The following is a 26,045-nucleotide window of genomic DNA, read 5'->3' as shown; positions in this document are numbered from 1 at the left end:
TATTCCTGCCAACTATGCAACAGGGACCACTCGTTTCCCAGGTGGAGACTTTTCTCAGCAGAAACACCCTATCTTCGTTTAGGCTTGAATTGCTCAGGACAGCACCTCCCACCCCAAACTCCCATCTGATAGTCCAGTCCTTTAACATACATTAAGTCAGTTCTCAAAAGAATTTAAATGTGATATGTTATTTTCTTATAAACATGATGTAGGGGACAAATCTGAGCATCGTGCTAGAAAAATAAGAAAAATGAATGAGGTTAAAGAGGTTCAGTACATTTGTGTTTTAATTTTTGAAGACCATGTGTCCTTAAGTTTTTTTTAAAAAGATTTAACTTATTTTGCGTGTGATGCATCTCTCCCTCTACTCTGCAGGCCCTCAATATGCTACTGTTGTTCAATATGTGTTAATTTTAGCACTTCCAGTTGTCCTCTGTGATGGAAAATCCTACCATTATCTATGTTATCTCCTGGCCCAGATTTCCCCCCAGCTGCAGGACATGAAGTAACAAGAGGAGTGGTTTGAACCAGCTCATATACACTTTCACACGAACTCAAAATGTATAACATTACAACCCATGAGCTGATTGTATTCAAGCTTAAAGAGCCAATACATACATTTTCATTACAGGAGAAAAAGATAATTTAAATAATACAGTGTTTAGTATATGGCAATAATCAAATTAATGCTGCAACATTTTTATGAGAATGTAACCAGATTAAAACATGAACGATGAGTATAAACAAGCTAGAATAAGGTGAAATGGAGCTTTTTAGCAAAATTCAAACACCTAATGAAAAAATATTGTAGTGCATTTGACATGCTGAAAGAAGTCCAATACAGCTGACACAAAGGAATAATTGCTATTGCCATTTTTTACAGCTGGTACTTATTAAGCATTTACTCAATAAAAACAATGCATTTTATATGCATTAACTTGAACCTTACAATGTCCCTATGTGGAAGTACCAAGGTATCTTCATTTGACATGTAGGTATACTGCATATGGTTATAGGATCAGATGAAATAAAATGAGATGAAGTAGGCAGGGGCCAGATTATGCAGGGGCTTGAGGGTACTTTACAGAATTGGTCTTTATGGTAAGGCAACTGAAGAGTTTTCAGCAAGGTATCAGATTTGAATATATAAAGATGATTTTAGGGCTTCCCTGGTGGCGCAGTGGTTGAGAGTCCGCCTGCCGATGCAGGGGACACGGGTTCGTGTCCTGGTCCGGGAAGATCCCACATGCTGCGGAGCGGCTAGGCCCGTGAGCCATGGCCGCTGAGCCTGCACGCCCGGAGCCTGTGCTCCGCAACAAGAGAGGCCGCGATAGTGAGAGGTCCGCGCACCGCGATGAAGAGTGGCCCCCACTTGCCACAACTAGAGAAAGCCCTCACACAGAAACAAAAGATGCAACACAGCAAAAATAAATAAAAATTAATTAATAAACTCCTACCCCAAACATCTTAAAAAAAAGAAATAAGCTGAGCAGTGAAACAAATTAATAAATATAATTCTTCAAACAGATATTCCTTTTATAGATATGATTATAGAAAACTAGAAGTTGTCAATGGCTCAGAAGAGTCTAGAGAAAGTATAAAGATGTACTGGTGACAGGAAAGGGAGAAAGAGACAGAGGGAGAGAAGGCAAAGAGAAAGAGAAAGAGAGAGAGAGAGAGAGAGAGAGAGAACCATTGCTACTGCATGATGTAGACTATCCTGAAGTAGGAAATGATGGGAAAAGCCTGGGTTCGAAGAACAGCAGAAAATAGCCAAGGCAGAAACAAACATACTTTATAAATAGATAAGTGAAAAGCAGTTATGTGTGCAGTGCAAGAAACAAGGAGATTGGAAAACAGTCTGGCAGTTCCTTAAAAAGCTGAACACAGAGTTCCCACTGAGCCAGCAATTCCACTCCTAGGTATACACTCAAGCTAAATGAAAATACAGGGTAATGCAAACATTTGTACACAACTGTTTACAGCAGCATTATTTGTAATAGGCAAAAAGTGAAAACAACCCAAACGCCCATCAACTAATGGATAAACAAAATGTAATATAAATAGAACGGAACAGTATTCAGCCATTAAAAGGGATGCAGTACTGATGTATGCTACCACATGGATAAACCTTAAAAATGTTAAGAAGCCAGTCACAAAGGACCACATAGTGTATGATTTCATTTATATGAAATGTTCATAATAAGAGAATTGATAGAGACAGAAAGCAGATCAGCAATAGTGTAAGGCTGGGGGGAAGCAGAGAGCTTGTGGGGCGACAGCTAAAGAGTACCAGATTTCTTTTTGGGGTAACGAAAATGGTCACAGCTGACTGTGGTGATGGTTATAGTACATTGTGAACATACTAAAAACGACTGAATTATACATTTAAAATGGGCAAATTGTATGGTATGTGAATTGTATCTCGATAAGTGTTACCAAAAAAAGTCTAAAAACAAGGAGAATAACTTTGGAAAAGCAGGTGTAAAATACAAAAAAACCCTGCAGAAATAGAAGTCAGTAAGAAAATAGGTGAGAACGCACCTATCTGAGATCTAAAGACTAAATGAGGAAGGCAAGGCTGTATTAGATGCCAATCAGTGAGGGTATGAGAGAGAATAAGTAGGAGGTAGCAGATGATGAATAGGTATTCCTTTGGAATGTTCAGAAAGGTTCAGTCTATATTACACTGTGTGGTAAAACCAGGTGTTTAAAGTGTGCTAAACACTGTGGCAAACATTCATGTCATCAATTATTTATTTGACGTGGTAAAATTCCCATTGCATGAGAGTCTGGCATAACTATAATATTCATTTTTGTATGCCCTGCAGCACTTAGCTTGATGCCTTATACACAGTAGGAACTCAATAAATGTTTGATGAATGAAACTAACCATCAGAGCCAGACTCAAGTCTCTGTAATTACAAAGCATAAGTGAGGCCAAATTTTAGCCATTAAAAAAACCCAGAACATTATTCCACATTTGAAACATTTTAATGAATGTTTAAATGAGTTTTAATTTAGTTAACTAAAATATACACAAGTATAATTTAGTAATCTAATATGAAGGTAAAAAGATCTGTCTGAAAGGTAAGGACTTTCTGAGAAATGCTAAGAAAATGTTAACTTTATTCTTAATAGATACACCGCAAAACCAACACTTCACATTATTTTGGTTACTTCAAAATTTAAATTCAGCTTGCTTTTCAATTAATTTTTTTTATAACAGATGCAGAATATGACCTATTTTTCCCCCTGACAATATCAATAGGCTGCTCAACTACATGATACAATTTTTTTGCATTTAATTTAAAAGACTATGGCTCAGTGTTTAAAGAATAAATTAATAAAAGAGAAACAATATTAGGAAAAAAATGAAAGCACATTCACCACATAATAAAAAAAAAAATCATTCCTTCAAAATCAGAAACCAGTGTGAGCATTATTTCACTTACCCTACTTGGAAGCATATAATTCCTATATACAAATAAAGTAGAACCTATAGACTGGAATGATACAGTGGCTATCAATAATTAGGTGCTAATTGACAAAATAAACAAAAACGAGTGGAATAGCACATTAAAAGAAACTTGTTTTTAGCTTAATTGTTGGTGCAGAATGCACGGCTGGGGCCGGCTGCCTGGCGGCTGCTTTAGCTTTGCTGGCTTGGCTTGCTCGAACAGCAGTTTCCAAACGTACTTTCAGCTCAGGAGCCGCTCCCATTACTGTCTTGAAAGCATGTGGATACAGAGGTCCAATATGCATTAAATTCTGGAGTGCAAACTCGTGAAGATCTTTGGAAGCTGTGCTTGCTGAGGCAAAAGAATTTTCATCCAGCAGGTAAGAGATCAAAGTGGGAACTAAAAGAGCAAGTAACTGGACTCCTGCAAATAACAAAGATAAAGTCTGAAGATGATCACAAGTCTGAAAATTACAATAAACCTTTATTTAAAAACTAGGCAATTACTACAGTAGTCTGAATTATAATAAAATCGAAGTAAACGTGCATGATCTAATTTTAGACCTCAGTAATTATTCATAATTAATACTGAATACTTACTAACTGTCCAAGCCATGTTAAGGGAGGAAATCAGGTTTGATTTCCTGTTAAGATTATATATTTTGCATTTATATTAATTTGTTTTATTAAAAAAATACTGGCTAAAAGGTTAAAAAGGAATGAACACTTTATAATTGTCATCTGGTAAAATGTATTTTGAGAATAAAATTATGAAAATTTTAAGGGTATTCCAGAATAGGGAGGTTGGAGAATAGAGGGAATAGGGAACAGAAACCTGAAGCATTCATTAGGAGGATACCATCAAAGGACTGAGTGAATGTATACGTTAATGTGATGGCAACCATCTCCCTTCGGTTTTTGTTTTGTTTTGTTTTGTTTTTTTGCGGTACGCGGGCCCCTCACTGCCACGGCCTCTCCCTTTGCGGAGCACAGGCTCTGGACGCGCAGGCTCAGCGGCCACGGGCCCAGCCGCTCCGCGGCACGTGGGATCCTCCCGGACCGGGGCACGAACCCGTGTCCCCTGCATCGGCAGGCGGACTCCCAACCACTGCGCCACCAGGGAAGCCCTCCCTTCGGTTTTTGCATGGCACTTAGACTCAGATTTAGTTTTAATTTTTAAAAAATGACAATTGCTTATTCTACCACTTAGAAGTCTTGCTATAGTACAAAACATCTGTTATCTGAGTGAAGCAGTCCCTTAAAAAATGAAGAAATTGTGATGGTGCTTATTGTTGATGTAATTCACTAATAATAAATACTAGAAATTGGTTGGAGAACTGAAGCTACACTGCTTTGGTTATTTCATACCTTAAATTAATTGACTCTTAAATGGAAAATTAAAGAGTTATTCATTTAATGAACCTTGTTGAAGTCTAATTAACTATCAAACAATATTTAATTTCATGAATAATATGTAAATATATTCTGCTGTTAAAAGAATTCAAACAACAGAGAATTATTTGAAAAAGTATAAGACTCTTCCCTACCTAAATTAGGGCACTTGTTCAGGAACTGATCCCAAGAGTCAACTCAACTCAAACATATTTAAATACTGACTATGCAAAAGTCAATAAGCTCAGTGTTAAGATTACAAAATGAATAAGATTTAGTCCCCATGTTTATGGAGTTTAAGTGAGTAAAATAAAAATAAAGATAAAATTATGTTGAGTTACCAAACACAGGCCATGATGTCAGTCATAACATTTCTACCCAAATAATCTGTTAATATCTAGTTTCAACTAAACTTATCAACTCCTCCCAAACAGCTCTTCTTCCTGACCTTTCCAGTTTTAACGTTGCTTCCATGCTTCTTCCAGGTAACACAGTAATATTTGGCTCTCTCTTTCTCTTGTCCCCCTAACCAGTTACTCGTCAAGTCAGAGCAACTTTTTTTTTTCATAATCACTTCTGTATTCTTCTCTTCCACTGTAATAGTTCTGGATTATTATTTTATAGGTAAGCTATCAGCAATAGCTTTTAAAAGATCTCTACTACCTTTCCAATTTTGTGTGAAATTCTTTCAAGAGAAGAGGAAAAATTTTATGATAGAAAAAACTGATGTAATTTTTATCTGGAGAGTAATCTAGCAATATATATTAAAAGCTTTAGAATGTGCATTCCTTTTGGCCCAGTAATTTCACTTAAAAAAATTTACCTGATAGAAATAATTTAAAAATGTGTGCAAAGATACCTGTACAAGAATACTCATCTCAGACTTCCCTGGTGGTGCAGTGGTTAAGAATCTGCCTTCCAATGCAGGGGACATGGGTTCGATCCCTGGTCCGGGAAGATCCCACATGCCGCTGAGCAACTAAGCCCGTGAGCCACAACTACTGAGCCTGCGGTGCCACAACTACTGAAGCCCGCATGCCTAGAGCTCGTGCTCTGCAACAACAGAAACCACCACAATAAGAAGCCCACACATCGCAATGAAGAGCAGCCCCTGCTAGCCACAACTAGAGAAAGCCCGTGCTCAGCAACGAAGACCCAACACAGCCAAAAATAAATAAAATAAAATAAATTTATATAAGAAAAAAGAATACTTATCTCATTTATGATCTTGAAAAACTGGAAACAGCTTAACATTCAATCATAAGGTACTAGTTTAAAAAGTACAGTCTTTCTGTAATAATTAAGTCATATTTTTTAAGATAAATTTTAGATTGTGATGAAATTAAGATTTAGCAGGGAATAAAGAGGAGTAAGTGTTAAGTTGCATACGTCTCTGGTTAAATGGATGTATGTGGTAGTTCTTCATTAAATTAAATAACAGCAATTTAAAAATTTCAAATTTTGAGGTATTTTAATAATGATGTTTGGCATCATTAATGCTAATCTGGTCCTATTTGTCCTATTTGTTAAAAAGCTTTTATACCTCTATTATGAACACCAAAATGTATTATTTTAAAAAATCTATTAGGCAGCCATATTTTCCCTGGTTCTTAAAGAGTACATTTCTAGAAAATAAAACAATCTGTGGGTTCAAATGCCATCGGTAATTTAACCTCTTGCTCTTAAAAAATAAACATAAATCAACTCAATTTTGTTAGCATCACGAGCAAAAACATTAATCTTTCAGATAGTAACCACCCTTAGTAAACTTACTGTTGCAATGGCCTGTGTCAAATAGCAAAGAAAATTTATATATAATACAAATATTCATTTTAGACTAGTGGCTTTTTAGAGGAAAATACTTACTGTTATGTTCTTCCCCAAGAGCAACCAATGTTTCAAGAACTTTGATTCCTTCTTGAACAGCTAAAAGTTCTGTATTACTGGCTGGTCTGTTTCTTTCAACAGCTTTTAGCTTTTCAACCACTATTGGAGCTAATGAATGGATGTAGGGGGTTGAAAGGGCACGATTGGAATGCTGAAAGACTGAGAGGAGAAGCTGGTAACATTTGGCTTGAACCTACACAAGAAAATCATTTTATTAATTTACATGTGTGACAGTTCTTATCTGCTCTACAATCACACTGCATCCTAATATATACTGAAAACAAGCAATACTGCAGGATGAAAACAGAAATGTGGGAAGAATTAATGCCATTTCTACTTACAGAAATGGAGTAATAAAACTTCCAACATGCTAACTAAATAAAACGGAAAAAAATTAATCCAATAAACATTCCTTATACGTTAACTCTCAAATTACCACTGCTAATATAATTTGTGTATTTCTATAGTGTATAAGAAATTAGAGACCGGGAATACTAATTTGTGTTTTTAATTCTTTCTTTAATCTACAAATCTCCCTCCCACTTTAACCTAATATATTTAGTATGGAAGGCTAATATTTGACGGATGCCAAACAAAGCTATAAAAATATATTACTTAGACACCTCTTAAACCAATTTAAGTGTTCCAGGCCTAGAAAATAAGGTCTCAGTAGCTCTACTTTAGATTAGAAAGACTTCATGTTAGTAAGAAACAAACAAACAAAAAAAGGAAGGTCCATCAACACACGAATGTACATGAAAAATATTGAGGGGAAACTGTTTCAGTGCTTTGGTGGAAGAAAAGCTACCAAACATTGCTGGACATAAAAAATGCCTGGGGAATATTTTTAAAATACAGATCTGTGGACCACACTTCTGGAGACTCTGGTTTAGGAAGATAATGGTAGATGTTAACTAAATTGCTTTTTTCCCTGATGTGCAGCAGGTTTGAGAATCAGTAGTTTAGACACTAACACTGTAAAAAAATAAAACTTATTTTCTAGAAAACAGAGTTTCCAATAGGCCCATTAAAACATGTTATAATATATATTTATCCTTTAATGGTGTCATTAAGTAAACAGTGAAAAACAGAAGCACATAAAGTCTCTACCAATATAGGCCAGGGTTGAGCAAATATTTTAGATACTGGGCAATTTCTGTAGATATAAATAAACATATACATGTCTCTCCTAATGCTTAAACCAGTGATCTTTTCCAGTTTTCTGTTGAAAAGTCGTATAGCAAATACTTAAGTTTTCATTTGATGTATCACAAATTTTAATGAATCAATCTGAAACTTTCTTGATAAAGTGGAAGGTTTAACACTATGTTTTAAGTGCAACTTACCCATGGGTCACATGAATTTAACGCGTTTTTAAATCTGTTCATGCAGCCATTCTGCAGTGACTGGACTCCTATTATTTCACTGCCAGCAGACCACAGGAAGAGTGCAATTGCTGTTAGCATGCTTACTTCATCAGGCATAGGCATAGAATCTTCTGAAATATATGAATAATGAAATGTTGACACATATAAAAAATGAAAGCAATATGCTGTTCCTAAAATGTTTTGAAATTCTGAAAAAGAATAAACATATGTATATGTATCACTAAATCACTTTGCTGTACACCTGAAACTAACACAACATTGTAAATCAACTAAACTCCAATATAAAACAAAAATTTTTTAAAATCTAGGGCTTCCCTGGTGGCGCAGTGGTTGAGAGTCCGCCTGCCGATGCAGCGGACACGCGTTCGTGTCCCGGTCCGGGAAGATCCCACAGGCCGCGGAGCGGCTGGGCCCGTGAGCCATGGCCGCTGAGCCTGCGCGTCCAGAGCCTGTGCTCCACAACGGGAGAAGCCACAACAGTGAGAGGCCCGCGTACCACACACACACAAAAAACTTTCATTCTTGAACAATAACCCTCTCTCTCTTTTTTTTTTATATATACAAATTTATTTATTTATTTATCTTTGGCTGCGTTGGGTCTTCGTTGCTGCACGTGGGCGTCTCATTGTGATAGCTTCTCTTGTTGCAGAGCACGGGCTCTAGGCACAAGGGCTTCAGTAGTTGTGGCTTGCAGGCTCTAGAGCGCAGGCTCAGTAGTTGTGGCTCACGACCTCTAGAGCACAGGCTCAGTAGTTGTGGCGAATGGGCTTAGTTGCTCCACAGCATGTGGGGTCTTCCAGGACCAGGGATTGAACCCGTGCCCCCTGCATTGGCAGGCGGATTCTCAACCACTGTGCCACCAGGGAGGCCCTGTATCAATGTTAAATTGCCTCAATTTGATAATTCTTCAGTGGTTATGTAAGAGACTGTTCTTGTTCTTAGGCTATCTATGAAGTATTTAGGAGTAAAGAGTCATGATGCCTTCAATGTATTCTCAAATGGTTCAGCAAAATTAATAATATCAACAATAATATGTGGATTATAGAAAAAATAAAACATGCAGCAAATGTTAACAATTGGTGAAATTTAGAAGGGTATGCTGAAGTTCACTATATTATGCTTGTAACATTTTAAAAAGTTTGAATCTATTTCAAAATTGAAGGTTCTAAAAATGAAAAAAAATATTATAGCAATCTTAAGAGTGATTCATTACATCCATGGAGGGGTGTGTGTGTGTGTGTTACACACATACATTGGCACATTTTTTAAAGTGGAAGTCTCAGATTTTATAATAAGAAATATGATTTCCATAAAGGAAATTCTCTATTACAAAACTCTTCTCGTAAAGCAAGAAATTCTGCTTGCCTGGCTTACAAATACTATAAAATACACCCATGGCTTTGATCCCTACTTCATACTGACTGTGCCTACTGAGAATTCAGCTCTGGACAGGTTAGCTTAGGCAATTTAATTATCTTATCATATACCTTTAAATTTATCTAACATGAATGAACTTGGATAAAATATCAAAACCTTCTCTTATAATTGACAATTTAAAAAACATGATTACTGATTATGGACACCCCCATGAAAACTGAAACAATATATTTTTTTTTTTTTTTTTTTTTGCGGTATGCGGGCCTCTCACTGTTGTGGCCTCTCCCTTTGCGGAGCACAGGCTCCGGACGCGCAGGCTCAGCGGCCATGGCTCATGGGCCCAGCCGCTCTGCAGCATGTGGGATCTTCCCGGACTGGGGGGCACGAACCCGTGTCCCCTGCATCGGCAGGCGGACTCTCAACCACTGCGCCACCAGGGAAGCCCTGAAACAATATATTTTTAAACGAATTCTTAACTACTTTTTCTTGTTCTATCAACGTACACATATATACATTTACATTCGTATATAATTATGGCATTTAATGTTTCTTTAGTTTGTTAAAAATCTATGCTAAAAAGAAAAATATTAACTCATGATAAAGCTAAAATAGTTTTAGTAACATTAATAAAACTAGTTAAAGTTTTCCCTTCCAAATATTAATACTAAAAAATTTCAGGTGATATAAGTAGTACATAGTTTGTTTAAAATATAACAAGCGTATGGGAAAGAAAATAAAACTTGTAATACTACCATCTAGCGATAGTTTAATTTCTAGGTTTTTGATTAATTTCTTCTGGTCTGGGTTAGTTTTTTTATATATAATTATTTATAAACATGATTTTTAATAGATATAATGGATATATAATCCAAATGAGTATACCATGATATATTTAATATTTTTCCCACTGCCAGATAGTTATATTTATCACTTTCATATTTTCATTATTATAAAATAGACTGTGATAAATAACCTTGAACACAAGTTTTTGATCAATAAGGTCAGAGTATGAATTCTTAAAGGCTCTGTGTGTATTTTGCAGAATTGATTCCCTGAAAGTTTAAACTGTATTAATTCCCTTCAGCAAAGTATGAAAATGTTCTCCTGGTATCAATTCCACCTGTACATACAATTTTTTAAAATCAGTTTTACAGGTAAAAATTTATATTACTTTGTTTTTGTTTGTATTTTTTTGCTTATATAATAATGTGGCTAACTTTTTTATATACTTGGTGGGCATCTCGATTTCCTTTTTAATAATGCGTGCTCTTTCCTTCTTTCTTAAAAGACTTCTTTGTACATTAATGATATTAACACTGACATAAATATTATTTTCAGTTTTTGATCTTTTTTTCAGTTATCTTTTATTTTTAAAATTTTTTTCTTCCAGTTTTATTGAGATACAATTGACACACAGTACTATGTAAGTTTAAGGTGCACAGTATAATGATTTGACTTACATACATCATGAAATGATTATCACAAGTTTAGCGATACATCCATCATCTCATACAGATACAAAATTAAAGAAATAGGAAAAAAATCTTTTTCCTTCTGACAAGAATTTTTAGGATTTATCAACCTTTTTTTTTTTTTTGCGGTACGTGGGCCTCTCACTGTTGTGGCCTCTCCCGTTGCGGAGCACAGGCTCCAGACGCACAGGCTCAGCGGCCATGGCTCACGGGCCCAGCCGCTCCGCAGCATGTGGGATCCTCCCTGACCGGGGCACGAACCCGTGTCCCCTGCATCGGCAGGCAGACTCTCAACCACTGCACCACCAGGGAAGCCCTCAACCATTTTTTAATGCCGTTGTTTTTGACAGGTAGATGTTAAATTCTATAGTCCAATACACTGATATTTTCCTCTGTGATACTTACCATTCACTTACACTTACATAGTCCTTTGTCATTCTGACATAAAGGAGTCACCTATATTTTATTTACCTATTTTAAAAATTTTACATTATCATTCTAACTTACCTCGTATTTACTTAAGAGTCATGATATAAGGGGAGAGAATAACTGGAACTGATATCTGAAATGTCTAATTGACACAAACCATTTGAAGAATAATGAATGTGCCCTTATCATGTATTATATTCTCATGTGGATGAATGTCTGTTTTAAAACAATCTGTTTCATTGCCCTATCTGTTCGTTCTTGGGCCCACTCCACAGTTTTAGATACTGTGGAAATGTTTTAATAGGCAATATGGCAAATCTTTAATTATTATTCTTTGTTTTCAATCCTTTCACATTTACAACAGAAATAAAATGAAAGAAAAAGTCAAACACAGAAGAAAAATGGATAAAAATGTGAATAAGCATTTCCCCCCAAATTAGACACAAACATGAAAAATGCTTATACTCACTAGGAAAATGAGAAATGCCAATTAAAACAGTAAGATAGTACATTTTACTTATCAGATAATGAAATTTAAAAGTCTGAAATACCATGTATTGGTGGGGATCATGCACTGCTAGTAGAAGTGCAAATTCATACAGCTACTTTGAAGAACAATTTGGCAATGTCTGATAAAATTAAAATGTGTCATCAATTCCACTTATAGGGGTATGCCCTAGAAAATCTCATAGCACAAAGCACATAAGGAATTTATAAGGATGTTCACTGAGACAATTTTTATAATTGGGAAAAATGAGAAATAGCAAAAATATCCATTGTTAGGGGAATGAATAATAATTGATAAATTTAAGTGATGGACAACTATATAGGAGTTCAAAACAATGTATAAGAGTTTAATATGCATACATCCTTTCTTTTTGGGGAAACCTCCCAAAATGTATATAAGTGCTAAGACAAGGGCATTCAGAGTCAATATCCAGAATGGGGAACTAAAAGTTCACATCTGAAAGATGGGACTAAACTACCTCTCTGAGTTGATTCAGTGTTACAGAGCAGTTTTCTGATGAGCTCATTCAATTAGTTATTAGGGAAGAGATATCCTAATAAACTTTAAAAAATTTTAAACTGATTAGATTACCTGGTTGAGAATATTCTAGGATGCATGCCAGAGTGCTACGAATTAGAGCTGTCCACTGTTTCTGAGTGTCCTCAGTTTTGGCCATTGAAAGTGTCACAATACTTTTGATCCCTTGAAGAGCTGCACTGACTGGTGGAGGAACCTGGTTATCTGCAGACTTTATCGCTGTGTCTTTCAATATTCTTGCAATTAAAAACAGAATCGTGGGCAGGACTGTCATACAACCTGAAATAAAAACAAATCAGATTGCCTCGTAATTAATAGTTCCCATATTATAGTTATTTCAATTGTTTATATTTTTTATCGTTTAATATTATTTCTTTTCCTTGTATTTATACAAAATTTACTGCATTATTATTACTATAATTCAATGTTTGGAAAAAAAAGTCACAACTTATTTCAAAGGAAATATTTTCTTTCTTTTCCCAGCTTGCCTTGTTTTTATTACTTCTAGTATTTCACTTATTTAATAATCATGCCCTTCATAATGAAAATAAGGAAGGAAGGTAGAAAAACAGAAGGAAAACCGTACCAAATACTTTGAGAAGTACCTGAGAAACTTGGTGAATCATGTAGCAATTTCACGACAAGTAATCAATCTCATTGTACTAAGTGAGCCTTAGTACTAATTCAGTCAATGTAGTAACCAAGTCAGGAAACAGATAAGAAGACTGTACAGGTAAGCCAAAAAGAGACGAAAGAATCCTAGGATTTGTAGCTGAAAGAACTTTAAGATAATCAGATCAACCACCCACTTAATGAAAGACTCCCTTCACCACTCTGACATGCAGCCACTGTAGTCTGCCTAACAACTTCAATGATGGAGAATTCATTGTTTTCATAACTGTAGGCTTGTGTTGAACTGAAATTCACCTTTATATATCCTGATACCATTTCTACCTTCTAGATACAACAGAGGGAAAGTCTACTTTTCCATCCACTAGTTCTTAGGTGTCTGCAGACAGCTATTATCTTTTTCAGCTACAATTTTTTTAGTTGCTCCTTAAAGTTGGTTGTCACTCTCCTCTGACATTTGTTAGTTTGTCAGTGTTGCTCAAGAGTAGCAACCAGATCAGAAAATAAAGGGTTTAGTAATTCCACTTTATGTCTATCTGCTAACATTCGATGTCTTCCCTCAAACTGTGGTTCTACCTCTTTGCTGAAGTTTGTTTGACATGTATCTGAAAAGGGTATCCTGGGTTTTTGACTTCTTAAATCTTCAGTCTTTTTTTTTTTTTGCGGTACGCAGGACTCTCACTGTTGTGGCCTCTCCCATTGTGGAGCACAGGTTCCGCACGCGCAGGCTCAGCGGCCATGGCACACAGGCCCAGCCGCTCCGCGGCATGTGGGATCTTCCCGGACCGGGGCACGAACCCGTGTCCCCTGCATCGGCAGGCGGACTCTCAACCACTGCGCCACCAGGGAAGCCCTTCAGTCTTTTTTTATAGGTTTCTAAAGGTAAACAAACCCTTAAAAAAAACCCTACATCTCCTTTAAGATTTAAGAGGAAAATAAATCATAATAGCACTTAAAATCAAAGGCAACCTCATCTCTAATACAGTATAAGACATTTCCAAATAGTGATTAATACCGTACCAGCAGGTGAACAAAGGGACGGTAAGTCAGAGAGTATGGTAACTGTGGCTGCCACCAAACGAGCACTTTCTTCTGACAGTCGAGTTTTAGTGGCTACGTGACTTGGAGAGTCTGACATCTTGGTACTGAGATGCGGCATGTGCCGCACTAAAATGAACATCAACAGCTCCATAGTTGCAAACACAAGAGATTTTCCAGGAATAAGACCACCACTGTCACCTCCTTCTCCTAATACAGGACAGGACTCTTTTTCCATATCATCTTCATCTTGGGTAAAAGAAAATTTGGTGAAATTCTCAGCAAACAAAATAAAAAATAGTAGATGAAACAACACAGTAAGTATACTTAATAAATTCTTTCAAAAGAATTTACAACTAAATGTTTAACTGATGCCATATGTCTTTCTCAGAATAATTCCTGCCTGACTAGAATTCTGTTTATTTACCTCTCCTTAAAAGTAACGGACAATTCATTTTTTACTTTGAAAAATTTTATTAGGTAGTTTTTATTAGGAATGTATTTCATAATAGGAGTAACACATATGTTAGGCTGAAACATGTGAAGTTGCCCCTTTTGAAGGTGAAAGATAGCTGAATATGAGCAATTCCATTTACAACATGCTAATGAAAAGCAAAATCAATTGCAAAGCTTCTAAATGTATGGTTAAATTTTTTAATTAACAACTTCCTGGTATTAATATTTTAAAAATTAGAGTACAAAGAAATCTACTTCAATGTTAGTGTAATTTCTAGTGCTTACTTAGTGTGTTTCTTTTTTCTTGCAAATAATCCTGAGCAGCTCTTACTATCTGTTGTACAACTCCAGTCACCAGCAGCTGGACGGATGGTGGATTCCAGGTCAGTAGGAGGCGGTGTAAAACACTCAGCAACTCAACACCAATCAGCTATTATAAATTAATACAGAGAAATTAATTTTAATTTCAAAGGATACATTTATATTATTAAATCTAAGAAAATATACATGTAAAAATAAATTTGGTAGCTAAAATTAATATACTGGACTATGCAGCAAATATTATAACAATCTTGAAATAAGGTCATATTTTATCTGAACATATTTTCAGTCAAAAATTACTTTATTATGTACTTAAATAATTTTTCCATTTAAAAATGGTCATTCTCCTATTTCTTTTCTCTTTAGGACTAAACAATATTGCTAGCATCCAGTGCCACTACAATTTATGATTTCCAACCTAAGTACCCAAGAGTAGTCTACCAGAAATTCTAGGCATTCTGGTAAGTCCCTCTCAGATTCATCTCAGAACTATTACAAACTTCTACCGCTTACTACTCACTTTAGAAGGTCTCTTACAATCTTCTACATCAAACCCATCCAATGAACCCACCTCAAATTTCAGAGGGAGAAAAAAATTTAACTGCAACCGAAGCCACCTTTACCTCTTTCCTTAAGATCAAGTGTCCAGCCCCTGCCCAAGACTGATTAATCTTTCCTCATATGCCTGCTACCCCATCCTGTTTAACTTCCCAAGGATTCTTCAGGGACATCAATCATACCCCGTATGTTGTCAGCCTCGCTCTCTAGCTAAGCTCCTCTTCCCCAGGATAAGAATCTGCTCAAGTCCTTCCTACCTAATTTCCCCCCACACCTCAAAAAACCTCTCAGATCCTTCCATCTGCCCCCATGTTCTCTTCTGTCTCTGTCTTGTTTCTTCCTTTCCCAGACCGAATGCTGCCACTTCCTTCACTCTCTCATTTACTCCTCGATCTTCTATAATCTGGCTTGATCCACCTGAGAAAACGCTATGCCTGAGGTCACCAGTAACCTCCATGGGACTCTTTTTCTGTCCTTATTTACTGGATTCTGTCCCTTTTGAGACTGTTGTCTGTCCTTGAAACTCTCTCATCTTTGATAACTCTGTTTTTGTTTTTGTTTTAAACTGGCATCTGGTCTTTATTTAGTCCTATGCCCTGTGCTGTGGACTTAGTGGTCATTAACTCAGACTTGGATTCTGGATTCTTTTGGTTCTCCTCCTTCCTCTCTAGTAGTCTCCACTGCTGATTTATTTCCCTCATCTCAATCCTTATTTGCTATTTATCCCTAAGGTTCCAGTCTTGGCCCTCTTTCCTTCTTCCTTTATTCAGTTTTCCGAGGCCAGTGGACTCATTATCTCTCTGGAATTATGAAAATGGCCTCATAATTGACCTCCCTCCTCCCTTTTCATGTCTTAAAAATCAACCACTACAAGATTGATGGGGTGATCAAATTTATGTCTGCTGTATTTCTGGAATACACATTTAACCATGTCATTCTATCTACTACATTTACAATCAGTTGTTTTGGTTTTAACATAATGTTAAATTTTATTGGTTTGACCATTTGAAAACAACCCTCAAGTTTCTTGCAGTAATCTGTAGTTTAGCTGAGGCACAGCTTCAGGCTACAAGGCTGGGGTACAAGAAGAGTTCATCAGTGAGTGAAGCTTGTAATCACACAGCACATGCTTTGTTTTGTTTCATTTGGGGTTTTTTTCCAAGCAGCACCGTGTGCAAAACTAATTTTGATATAATACAATAATGAGAACTTTGCTTTTTATCTGTCTGTGTTTTATGGAAAATTATCCCAAGTGATACCATTTGGTAGTATGGTGTTCAAAGAAATGGTTATTATTACGAAAATAAAATTCCTAATTAAAAAGAATAACAAATCCAGTGGTAACTTGGCTCTGTAATATGAATAAAATCCTCTAAATATTCCATACATAAATTAGAAAAAGCAATTCATTAAACTTTTTAAATAAGTACTTGAGTCAGCACATAAAAATTTCATTAAATGAGAGATAAAACTTAATCATTTAAAAGTGACAATTTATTTAATAGCCTTATGAATCACTTCAGCCCTTTATTAGTAGAATCATTAACTGGGACTGAAGCCATCCTTTATTTATTTAATTTATTTTTTTGTCTGCACTGGGTTTTCATTGCTGCATGCGGGCTTTCTCTAGTTACTGTGAGCAGGGGCTACGTTTTGTTGCGGTGCGCAGGCTTCTCGTTGCAGTGGCTTCTCTTGTCATGGAGCATGGGCTCTAGGCATGCAGGCTTCAGTAGTTGTGGTGCATGGGCTCAGTAGTTGTGGCTCATGGGCTCTAGAGTGTAGGCTCAGTAGTTGTGGTGCACGGGTTTAGCTGCTCCACGGCATGTGGGATCTTTCTGGACCAGGGCTCGAACCCGTGTCCCCTGCATTGACAGGTGGATTCTTAACCACTGCGCCACCAGGGAAGTCCCTGAAGACATCTTTTAAATTTTTAGTTTTACTTGACTGCTGATGAACTGATCAAAGAAGGTAGTGATGATCTCCAGTCTAGCTGTGCCTGGTCATCCAACTTTCAATATAGGGTCTTAAAGCCAAAATCCTGAATGCTTATTATATAATATTTATTTCATATGTGAGAAAATTATCTTAAGATAAATATGATGTATACAAAGCATAAATTATCTATTATAGAAATATACTGTACCTGATCTTCTGCAATATGGATTCGGGCATAAGGAGAATCTAGCAAGGTGTGTAAGGCCTGTAGACAAGCTGTAACATGTTCAACAGGCTCCTCAGGTCTTGGGGAACAAAGGAACTGTATACTCACGCCTGCAATGTACAAAATAAACACACAGGTTTGTTAATATAAAACACTTTGTTGCTTTGACACCATTTTTGTCCCACTTTCACCTACTTATTTTTTTTACAGATTACTTTTAACATATATTAATGCCTTAAAGTCAGTTCAAAATGATTGTCAAAATAAGCAGCCAAACTTAACACAGGTTGTACCTCTGCAAGGAGGCTAATAATCACATTGGAAGGGGATGGGGGAGTTCCAAGGTCATCTTGATTAAGAAGTTAAAGATATTTAAAAATAATACATTAAGAATAAATTTATGAAAATTATAAAATTAATTCTCATTAAATGAGTGACAAATTCTTAAGTGTTAAAAGAGCATCTATAAAGCAATTATAAATAAGAATTATTCAAATTTGCTTTAACTTTACATTTTATTATTTCCTTCTGAGGCAATTTGTTAAGTGCCAAGTAAAAAGAAAAGTTGTTGAAAAAAAAAGTGTACTTTTTTCCCTTGAAAATTATTCAAATTGCTCTGTGAGTGAACATGACAATTTTTAAAGAGTAGTTTTTAATAATTAAATTTTAAATAAAAAATTCAGTTACTTTAGAAACTGTGCTAAAAATCCTCTTTTTACTATCCCTTCTCTGAACTATACTATCACAATTTTTTCCATAGCATTAAAATGAAAGATATGAAGGAGTTCAAAACATGCCACACCAAAATATACCTTCTTGGCTGAAGGCATTTGAGAAATAGCAGATGCAGGCAGGGCTCTCTGTCCCCTTTTCTACCTGAAAGCAGGTCATAAAATTTCTCATGAGAAAGGTGCCCTCTCTGTACTAGGGAGAAAACATTCTTACCACCAGAGACTGGGAGTCGATGTTGAAATAGACCTGTCCAAACAAAACTACTAAAATAAGCCTGATCTTCCATTAGTTTCCCCCGTATATTTTCTAGTTACTGTTCCACAACTTACCACCCCTAGCCCAAACCCCTCTGTCTTGTCATACCCTCACAATTTATTTTTTTTAATTATTTGTTTTTGGCTGTGTTGGGTCTTCTTTCTGTGCGAGGGCTTTCTCTAGTTGCGGCAAGCGGGGGCCACTCTTCATCGCGGTGTGCGGGCCTCTCACTATCGCGGCCTCTCTTGTTGCGGAGCACAGGCTCCAGACGCGCAGGCTCAGTAGTTGTGGCTCACGGGCCTAGTTGCTCCGCGGCATGTGGGATCTTCCCAGACCAGGGCTCGAACCCGTGTCCCCTGCATTGGCAGGCAGATTCTCAACCACTGTGCCACCAGGGAAGCCCCTACAATTTATTCTTGCTTGTGTAAAACTATACAATCTTCTGGACCTAACGGCTTCTTCAGGTCTTCATTTTCCTTCTAAAGCCTCCTGTGTACATGTAAAAATATTAAATAAATTTGTATGCTTTCCTCCTGTTAATGTGTCTTATGTCAGTTTTATTCTTAAGCCAGTCACAGATCTTAAGAGGGTAGAAAGAAGTTTTTTCTCCCCTACAGATACACATTTTCAGAAGTGATACATCTTGAAATACATTAACATGGCTCACCTACCTAAAATCAGATGCATTCTGTCTTTGTTAATTTCTGGCAAAGATTTAGCACTAGGCGTTGCTCCTGATGCTTGGTTTAAATTGATGGGTGTAGAACGTTTTTGTAAACCTGCTATTGCTGCCGCTTCTGCTGACTCTGAACATGTAAATCCTATGCTATTTAACCAAAGTGCCACTGCATGGAGAATTGGGGCCCAGGAATTCCGATAGTGAAGTCTAGCTGTATCAATAGTCTCAGGAGTATAAAATGCTCCACCTATAAAGCAATCAAAAACATTACTTCTATTATACTCATTTATCAACAACTACCTTAAAAAATAACCGTTACATACAGTCTTAGTCCATTTGGGCTGGTATAAAAAAATACCACAGACTGGGTGGATTATAAACAACAGAAATTTATTTCTCATAGTTCTGGAGGCTGGAGGTCCGAGAGATCAGGGTGCCAGCATGGTCTGGTGAGGGCCCTCTTCCTGATTCATAGCCAGTGCCTTTTTGCTGTGCCCTCACAAGGTGGAAGGGGCCAGGGAGCTCTGTTAGTTCTCTTTTACAAGGGGACTACTTCCACTTCTAGGGGCTCCACCCTCATGACCTAAGCACCTCTCAAAGGCCTCACCTCCTAATTCCATCACAATAGGGATTAGGTTTCAACATATGAATTTTGAGGTGACACAAATATTCAGATCATAGCACATATAAAAGAGCAATTTGGCAAAGAGATTCTTGTACAGAGTTATCAAAACTAACGTCTTTCCTGCAGCTGCTGACCTGGAGTGCCTGTCACTTCCTCGCTGATGTTAGGGTTTCCAGCCTTTTCGCTGCACATGCTGATGCCTCTGAATGCCCTCTAGCTTTCCCTACCCGTGGTCCTCTTCCTCAGGCTTCCTCTTCACTGTTGCCAGCAACTCTTAAAACCCTCATCACCTTCCCTTTCTCTCAATAGCCAGGGAACTCTGTCTCTTCTTTCTTTTTCACTCTTCTGCAAATTCTTCCCCTCCTCCTGCTTTCTCTATCAAACTGATGACTGCCACATCTGTCCCTGCATACACACACTGACCAACACAGCAATCTACTTCATCATGGTTATGCATAATGACTTGTTATGCTCAGTTATTTAGAGTAACCTAACTCGTACAGTTATTACTGTAACAGTGAGAACATTTTTGCTTGGGCTAACAAGTTTAATACCATATATGAATTCACAAATTCAGTATGCAAAACATGCTCTAAATGAGAGAATGTCAAGTTTTAAGTCCACAGAAATTGTAAATGTTATTATTACGATTGTTGCTAGTCTCCACCAATTCCATTTTGTTTAATTACTACTTTGAACTCTATTAAAAGCAAAACTCTAAGTGCAGTACTTACCATCTGGGGGTAGCTGACTAGCAAATTCAGCTGGTAAAGTTAAAAGCGCATAGTCTTTTAAGGCTGCCAACCACAGGCGACTGAGTGTTGGCAGTTCAGGTTGTACGAGTGTTATTAAACTGTCTGGTGGTAGTTCATCTATGGTACTGTAATCATCATCATCATCATCAGTATTTTTAATTGCTCTTTTTGGTTTTGACTCTGCTTCTTTTTTAATATTCATAGCAACCACATATACCTAGTAAGATATTCAGGAGGAGAAAATAACAAGGCATAATATTAAGAAATGACATATTCTAAGTTGTTATTATACAGCTGAATCATCGAAAGTGAGTACAGATACTAGAAAGTATACAACTTCGGGATTTCCGGATAACCTCAAAAGAATAATTCCACCTGCTTTGGAGGAAATCGTTTTTGTTTTTTTTTTTTCCTTTTTCTTTTCTTTTTTTTTTTTTCATAGAGCTGACTTCTGACTATTGCTCTCACAGCATATTCCTTGAGTAGGGTTCTCTGAATTTTTTCTGGCTTCTCTTGTTCTACTTTACAAAGCCCCCCTTTATATGTGGTTTTCTTTCTTTTTTTTTCTGTTTGTCATAACTTCCTGTTTGTTACGTTTGCTTTCATAGATTTATTAGACACAATCAGTCAGCAGTCAAAGAAAAAAGCTGGGGGGGGGGGAGGGCACAGAAAGGATTTCCATAAATATCCTTCAAAACCCCTTCTTATATAGTCCTTAAGTGATATTTAGCAATCTAGTCCTTGCAACAGATGGCTGAGCCAAGAATAATATAATTTACTGGCCATATATATTATCTGTATCTTTTCTTTCCACTTTATAAACCAAAAAGATGTATAATAACAACTTCCTAAAATATAATCTTAAAGATTCTTCTTTGCTGAAGTTATTTTTGTTTGTTTTCTTTTGTTTCTGTACGTACATTTTGGCTTTGGCAACTGGCACGTAGCTGAATTACACATCAATGATAAAGCTAAAAAAAGGGTGGGGGGAGCATGAGTAAGAAAGAAAATTGCACTAGATAAAAATCTTGAGAAAACTATTTCCCCCTACACAGTGTCATCTTCATTGTTTGTAAGAGGAAGTCTATGCATGTGAACAGGGACACTGCAGCTTCTTGATGGCAGGGTCTTATCTCTATCCCTACAATGAACAGACAGTTATGGCATGGTAATTGACTAGATTAGATGATTACAGGAAACAATGAATCTTCATTTTTGAGAAGAAGCATTCCTTAATGCTGTGATGGTCTATTAACACTTAGTTACAGTTGGTCAGTCATACTTAACACCTGACAATTTAGAAGCAGAAACCACCTAACTTTTGGAGTAGGGACTTTGAGTATCAGGTTATAAATGTATCACATTCATATTTTCCACTGGTTTTAAGCTCGCTTTCTTCCCCTAGATTATTATGCTGATTTTAAGAAAATATCTCAATAAGCACTGTAAGTATACTCAGCCATTCGCTCATCAAACCCTTCTTAGGTACTTACTCTTGCCTTTCATTTGCTATTGTGCTAGGGCCTGAGGCAACAAAGACAAATAATACATGGTTTTCACCTTCCATGGACTCACAGACTGATACGATGAAAGGAGAGTGAGAAAATTGCTGAGCGAAAGGGATGTTTTTTGAAATTTGTTTTAAATGACCTATCTGCCCACCTCACTACACGCAGTGACTATGTACACTGCCTGGCACCTAACGAACACTCAGTGGTTTGAGTAATGAATGAATGAATCACAGGAAGCACCAAGGATGGAAGAATCTTAATGGACTATGAAAAGGTGAGACTGGATTCAAAGACAAAAGTTCACCTGTTCACAGGCAAAGATGGAAGGGGAAATTCCAGGCAGAGGGAATATAAACAGCAAGAGCACAAGAGACAGAAACTAGCAAGGCATGCTGAGGAAACTGCAAGTGTTTGGTATTAGACTGAGCATAGACTATAAGGCAGAAGTAGCTGAAGACTGTTGGTAATGGGGAAGCGAAGGAGTCACTGCAGTATTTAAAGGTCAGTTGTATGTATTTTTCCTCAAATTTTAATTTAAAAAATTATACCATAAATAGTTTGAAAAATGAGTTTTTAAAATTACTCATAATTCTAATTTCTAGGTTTTCACATTCCAACTTTCTAAGTTATAATTTTGTTGTACAGAGAATTTTGTATTTAATTTTGTCTATTCATATATCATAAGGGTTTCCATATGAATACTAGTCTTCATAACTGTTATTCTTAATGGCTGCAATGGAAGACATTATACATCTAACAATTTTCCTGTAGTTGAACTTTTATATTTTTTTCTGATTCTTTTTAGCCTTGGGAATCTTAGAAAGATGAAACATAGTTTTCAAAGACAAAGGTGTTCAGTTCTCCACATTATAAGTAAGGTTACAACTAAACATTTTTGTAAATTTCTCTCTTTTTCATATTTTGGATATTTTTCCCTAGGATAAAGTTCGAGAAATGGAATTACTGGATCAGTGATTATAAATACTTCCATGGCTCTGAAGAGATACTGCCAAATGCTTTCTAAAAGGGTTCTATATTTTACATTGCTACTTGCCTATGATAATATATTTTTTAGACTCGTTTTTTAAAAAAATTGGGTTTATTTTTCTTATGAGATATTACACACAAAATATAGAAGAATCAGAAGCATAAGTAAAATGAAGAAAATAAAACCAGACACAATCCTACTACTCAGATGTAATACTGTTAATATTCTAGCCATGTTGTATATACATACTCAGTCTTTTAAAAACTATGTTTGTATATAATATTATACTCAATTTTCTATTCACTTAATACCATCATCTTTGGATCAAGAAATACAATTATTCATATATTGCCTTTTTTTATTGTTTTAGAATGATAAACAACATTGCAGCAAACATCCTCACAGCAGAATCTTTGTGTATATCCTTGATATTCCTTAGGATAAATTGGTCAACTAATGTGTACGATTTTAGAAAGTGCTTTGATAATACAGTTGACCCTTGAACCAACGTGGGTTTGAACTGTGCAGGTCCACTTATACATGGATTTTTTTTCAACAGTAAACACTGCAGTACTACATGTCTAATAAACAGCTAAAAATATGGGCCTGGAATGTAGGAGAGAAGTATGGCTAGAAAAGTAGAATTAGAAACTTTCATATACAAGTAAAAGCTACTGGGTATGGGTGTAGATGACACTACCCACAGAGTATGAAGAGTGAGAAAAGGGACAAGAAAAATGCCAGTATTTAAAGAGCAGGCAGGCAAAGAGAAGCCAGCAAGTGAGGCTGAGAATGAACAATAAAAGAAAAGAAGAAAACCAAGGGAGTAGTGTCACGAAGTCAAGGAAAACAAAGTTTCCAGAGAAGACAATATCAAATGCTATAGAGAGGCTAAGTAAGACAGAGATTGAAAAGTGTGCAGTGATTTGGAGAATTATATTATTTGTAACTTTAACGAAATAATTTCAATGTAGTGCTGAGAGTAAACCCAGATTGCAGGGGACTGAGAAGTGGGTGACTAGCTGAGGATGTGAAGATACTAAAACTCGTTCAATGAATAGAGGTGTGAAGAGGAGAGTGAGTAGAAGAGGACGAGCAAGCAGAGGGTGATGGTGAGATACAGAAATGGGGGTAAGTGAGATACAGAGGCGGGGGTAAGTGAGATACAGAAATGGGGTAAGTGAGATACAGAGGTGGGGTAAGTGAGATACAGAAATGGGGTAAGTGAGATACAGAGGCGTGGGGGTAAGTGAGATACAGAGGCGTGGGGGTAAGTGAGATACAGAGGCAGGGTAAGTGAGATACAGAGGCGGGGGTAACTGAGATACAGAGGTGGTAAGTGAGATACAGAGGCGGGTAAGTGAGATACAGAGGCGAGGTAAGTGAGATACAGAGGCGGGGGTGACTGAGATACAGAGGCAGGGGTAAGTGAGACATATAGGCGGGGTAAGTGAGATACAGAGGCGGGTAAGTGAGATACAGAGGCGAGGTAAGTGAGATACAGAGGCGGGGGGGTGACTGAGATACAGAGGGGGGGTAAGTGAGATACAGAGGCGGAGTAAGTGAGATACAGAGGCAGGGTAAGTGAGATACAGAGGCGGGGCGGGGGGGGGGGCTAAGTGAGATACAGAGGCGGGGTAAGTGAGATACAGAGGCGGGGTAAGTGAGATACAGAGGCGGGGGTAACTGACAGCACTTAGCTTGGAACAGTCCCCTCCAGAGACTTATGCTTACTACATCTACTCTCATCCTCCAGGTCTCAGCTTAAGTGTCGCTTTCTCCAAGCAGCCTCCTCTGAGCCCTCAGACTATTTTAGGTGCCTCTGCTGTGTGTTCACCACAGTCTGGACTTCTCCTATAACAGTCATTATTTTTGTTGCATATACTCGTTCACTAGTTTGTTTTTCTCAGTAAAGGTAGAACATCTGGCTTGTGCACCACTGTATTCTCAACTTCTAGCCTGGCACAGAGCCGATGTTTAGTAACACCGTTGAATGAATCAGAGAGTGGGAGGTAAGAGAATGAGAAAAGGTAATCCTAGGTTAGAGGAAAACTTTAAAGTAATAATAATTATTATATTAATAACAACAGGTAACATTCACTGTGCACATAAATAAGGTAGTTATTGAACAAAGTTATTATTACCTCATTTACTTCAAAATGTAATTCTGTGAAATGTGCATAATTATTATCCACACTTTAGGGCTGAGAAACAAGGTTCAGAGAAGCAGTTAAATAACTCACCCAAGGTCACATGGGTAAAAGGAGTTTTCAACTCACACTCATCTAAAGACTTGAAGGTAACAATCTGAGGAACTGGAAAACTAATATCCTCAATTTTTTGAGTAAAAAGTAGAAGCAAAGATAGATCTTGAGTAGAGAAATCTAGAATATATTGGGCCTTTGAGGAAAAGGACGAAGGAAAGGAAGCTAAGCAAGGAAAAGATTCACTAGACAATATTACAGGCTGAGGCTCGAAGTGCAAATTATTTAATTATAGAACGAAGTTACCCCCAAATAAGAAAAGCGTCTCAAAAAAAATGTGCATTAATAATTTAGTTATGTGAGGTTTTGATCTAATTTGTTAAAAGCAATTACTTATCTTCCATTCAGTGCCAGATAACAATGCCTGGTCCTTTTACATACCTCACCTTAGAAGAAGACATTACTGCATTTCCATGTTATAATGAAAAAACTGAGTATCTGAAAGATCAAATCACTTGAACAAAATCACAAAGATGGTGAATTATAGAGACAGAACTTGTTCTAGGGCCTCTGATTCAACATTTAATGCTTTTTATACTGAACTATGTCAGACTTCTTAGTAGGTGAATCAAGCACGTTAATGCAAGTCAGCAGAGAACCAACTAACTGGCAAATGGTCTTA

The 26,045-nt window shown here is 36.8% G+C and overlaps 1 protein-coding gene across 1 annotated transcript in view; it reads right to left on the bottom strand.

Moving 5' to 3' along the window:
* Nucleotides 1-269: 269 nt before the first annotated feature.
* Nucleotides 270-26,045, bottom strand: part of HEATR5B (HEAT repeat containing 5B) — an 89,533-nt gene continuing 63,757 nt past the window's right edge. Inside the window, exons 28-36 of the mRNA XM_067703254.1 lie at nt 20,640-20,877; nt 19,273-19,527; nt 17,597-17,724; nt 14,860-15,004; nt 14,101-14,367; nt 12,505-12,729; nt 8,086-8,237; nt 6,719-6,932; nt 270-3,884 (exon numbers count right to left, since the gene is read on the bottom strand). Of these exons, the coding sequence (XP_067559355.1) occupies nt 3,580-3,884; nt 6,719-6,932; nt 8,086-8,237; nt 12,505-12,729; nt 14,101-14,367; nt 14,860-15,004; nt 17,597-17,724; nt 19,273-19,527; nt 20,640-20,877 (1,929 nt within the window). The 3' untranslated portion in view covers nt 270-3,579. The remainder of the gene's footprint in view (nt 3,885-6,718; nt 6,933-8,085; nt 8,238-12,504; nt 12,730-14,100; nt 14,368-14,859; nt 15,005-17,596; nt 17,725-19,272; nt 19,528-20,639; nt 20,878-26,045) is intronic.

The sequence above is a fragment of the Pseudorca crassidens genome, chromosome 14, assembly GCF_039906515.1.
Source record: "Pseudorca crassidens isolate mPseCra1 chromosome 14, mPseCra1.hap1, whole genome shotgun sequence".
Lineage (NCBI taxonomy): Eukaryota > Metazoa > Chordata > Mammalia > Artiodactyla > Delphinidae > Pseudorca > Pseudorca crassidens.
The sequence above is the reverse complement of the archived record's forward strand: the minus strand, read 5'-3'. Positions and strand labels throughout refer to the sequence as shown.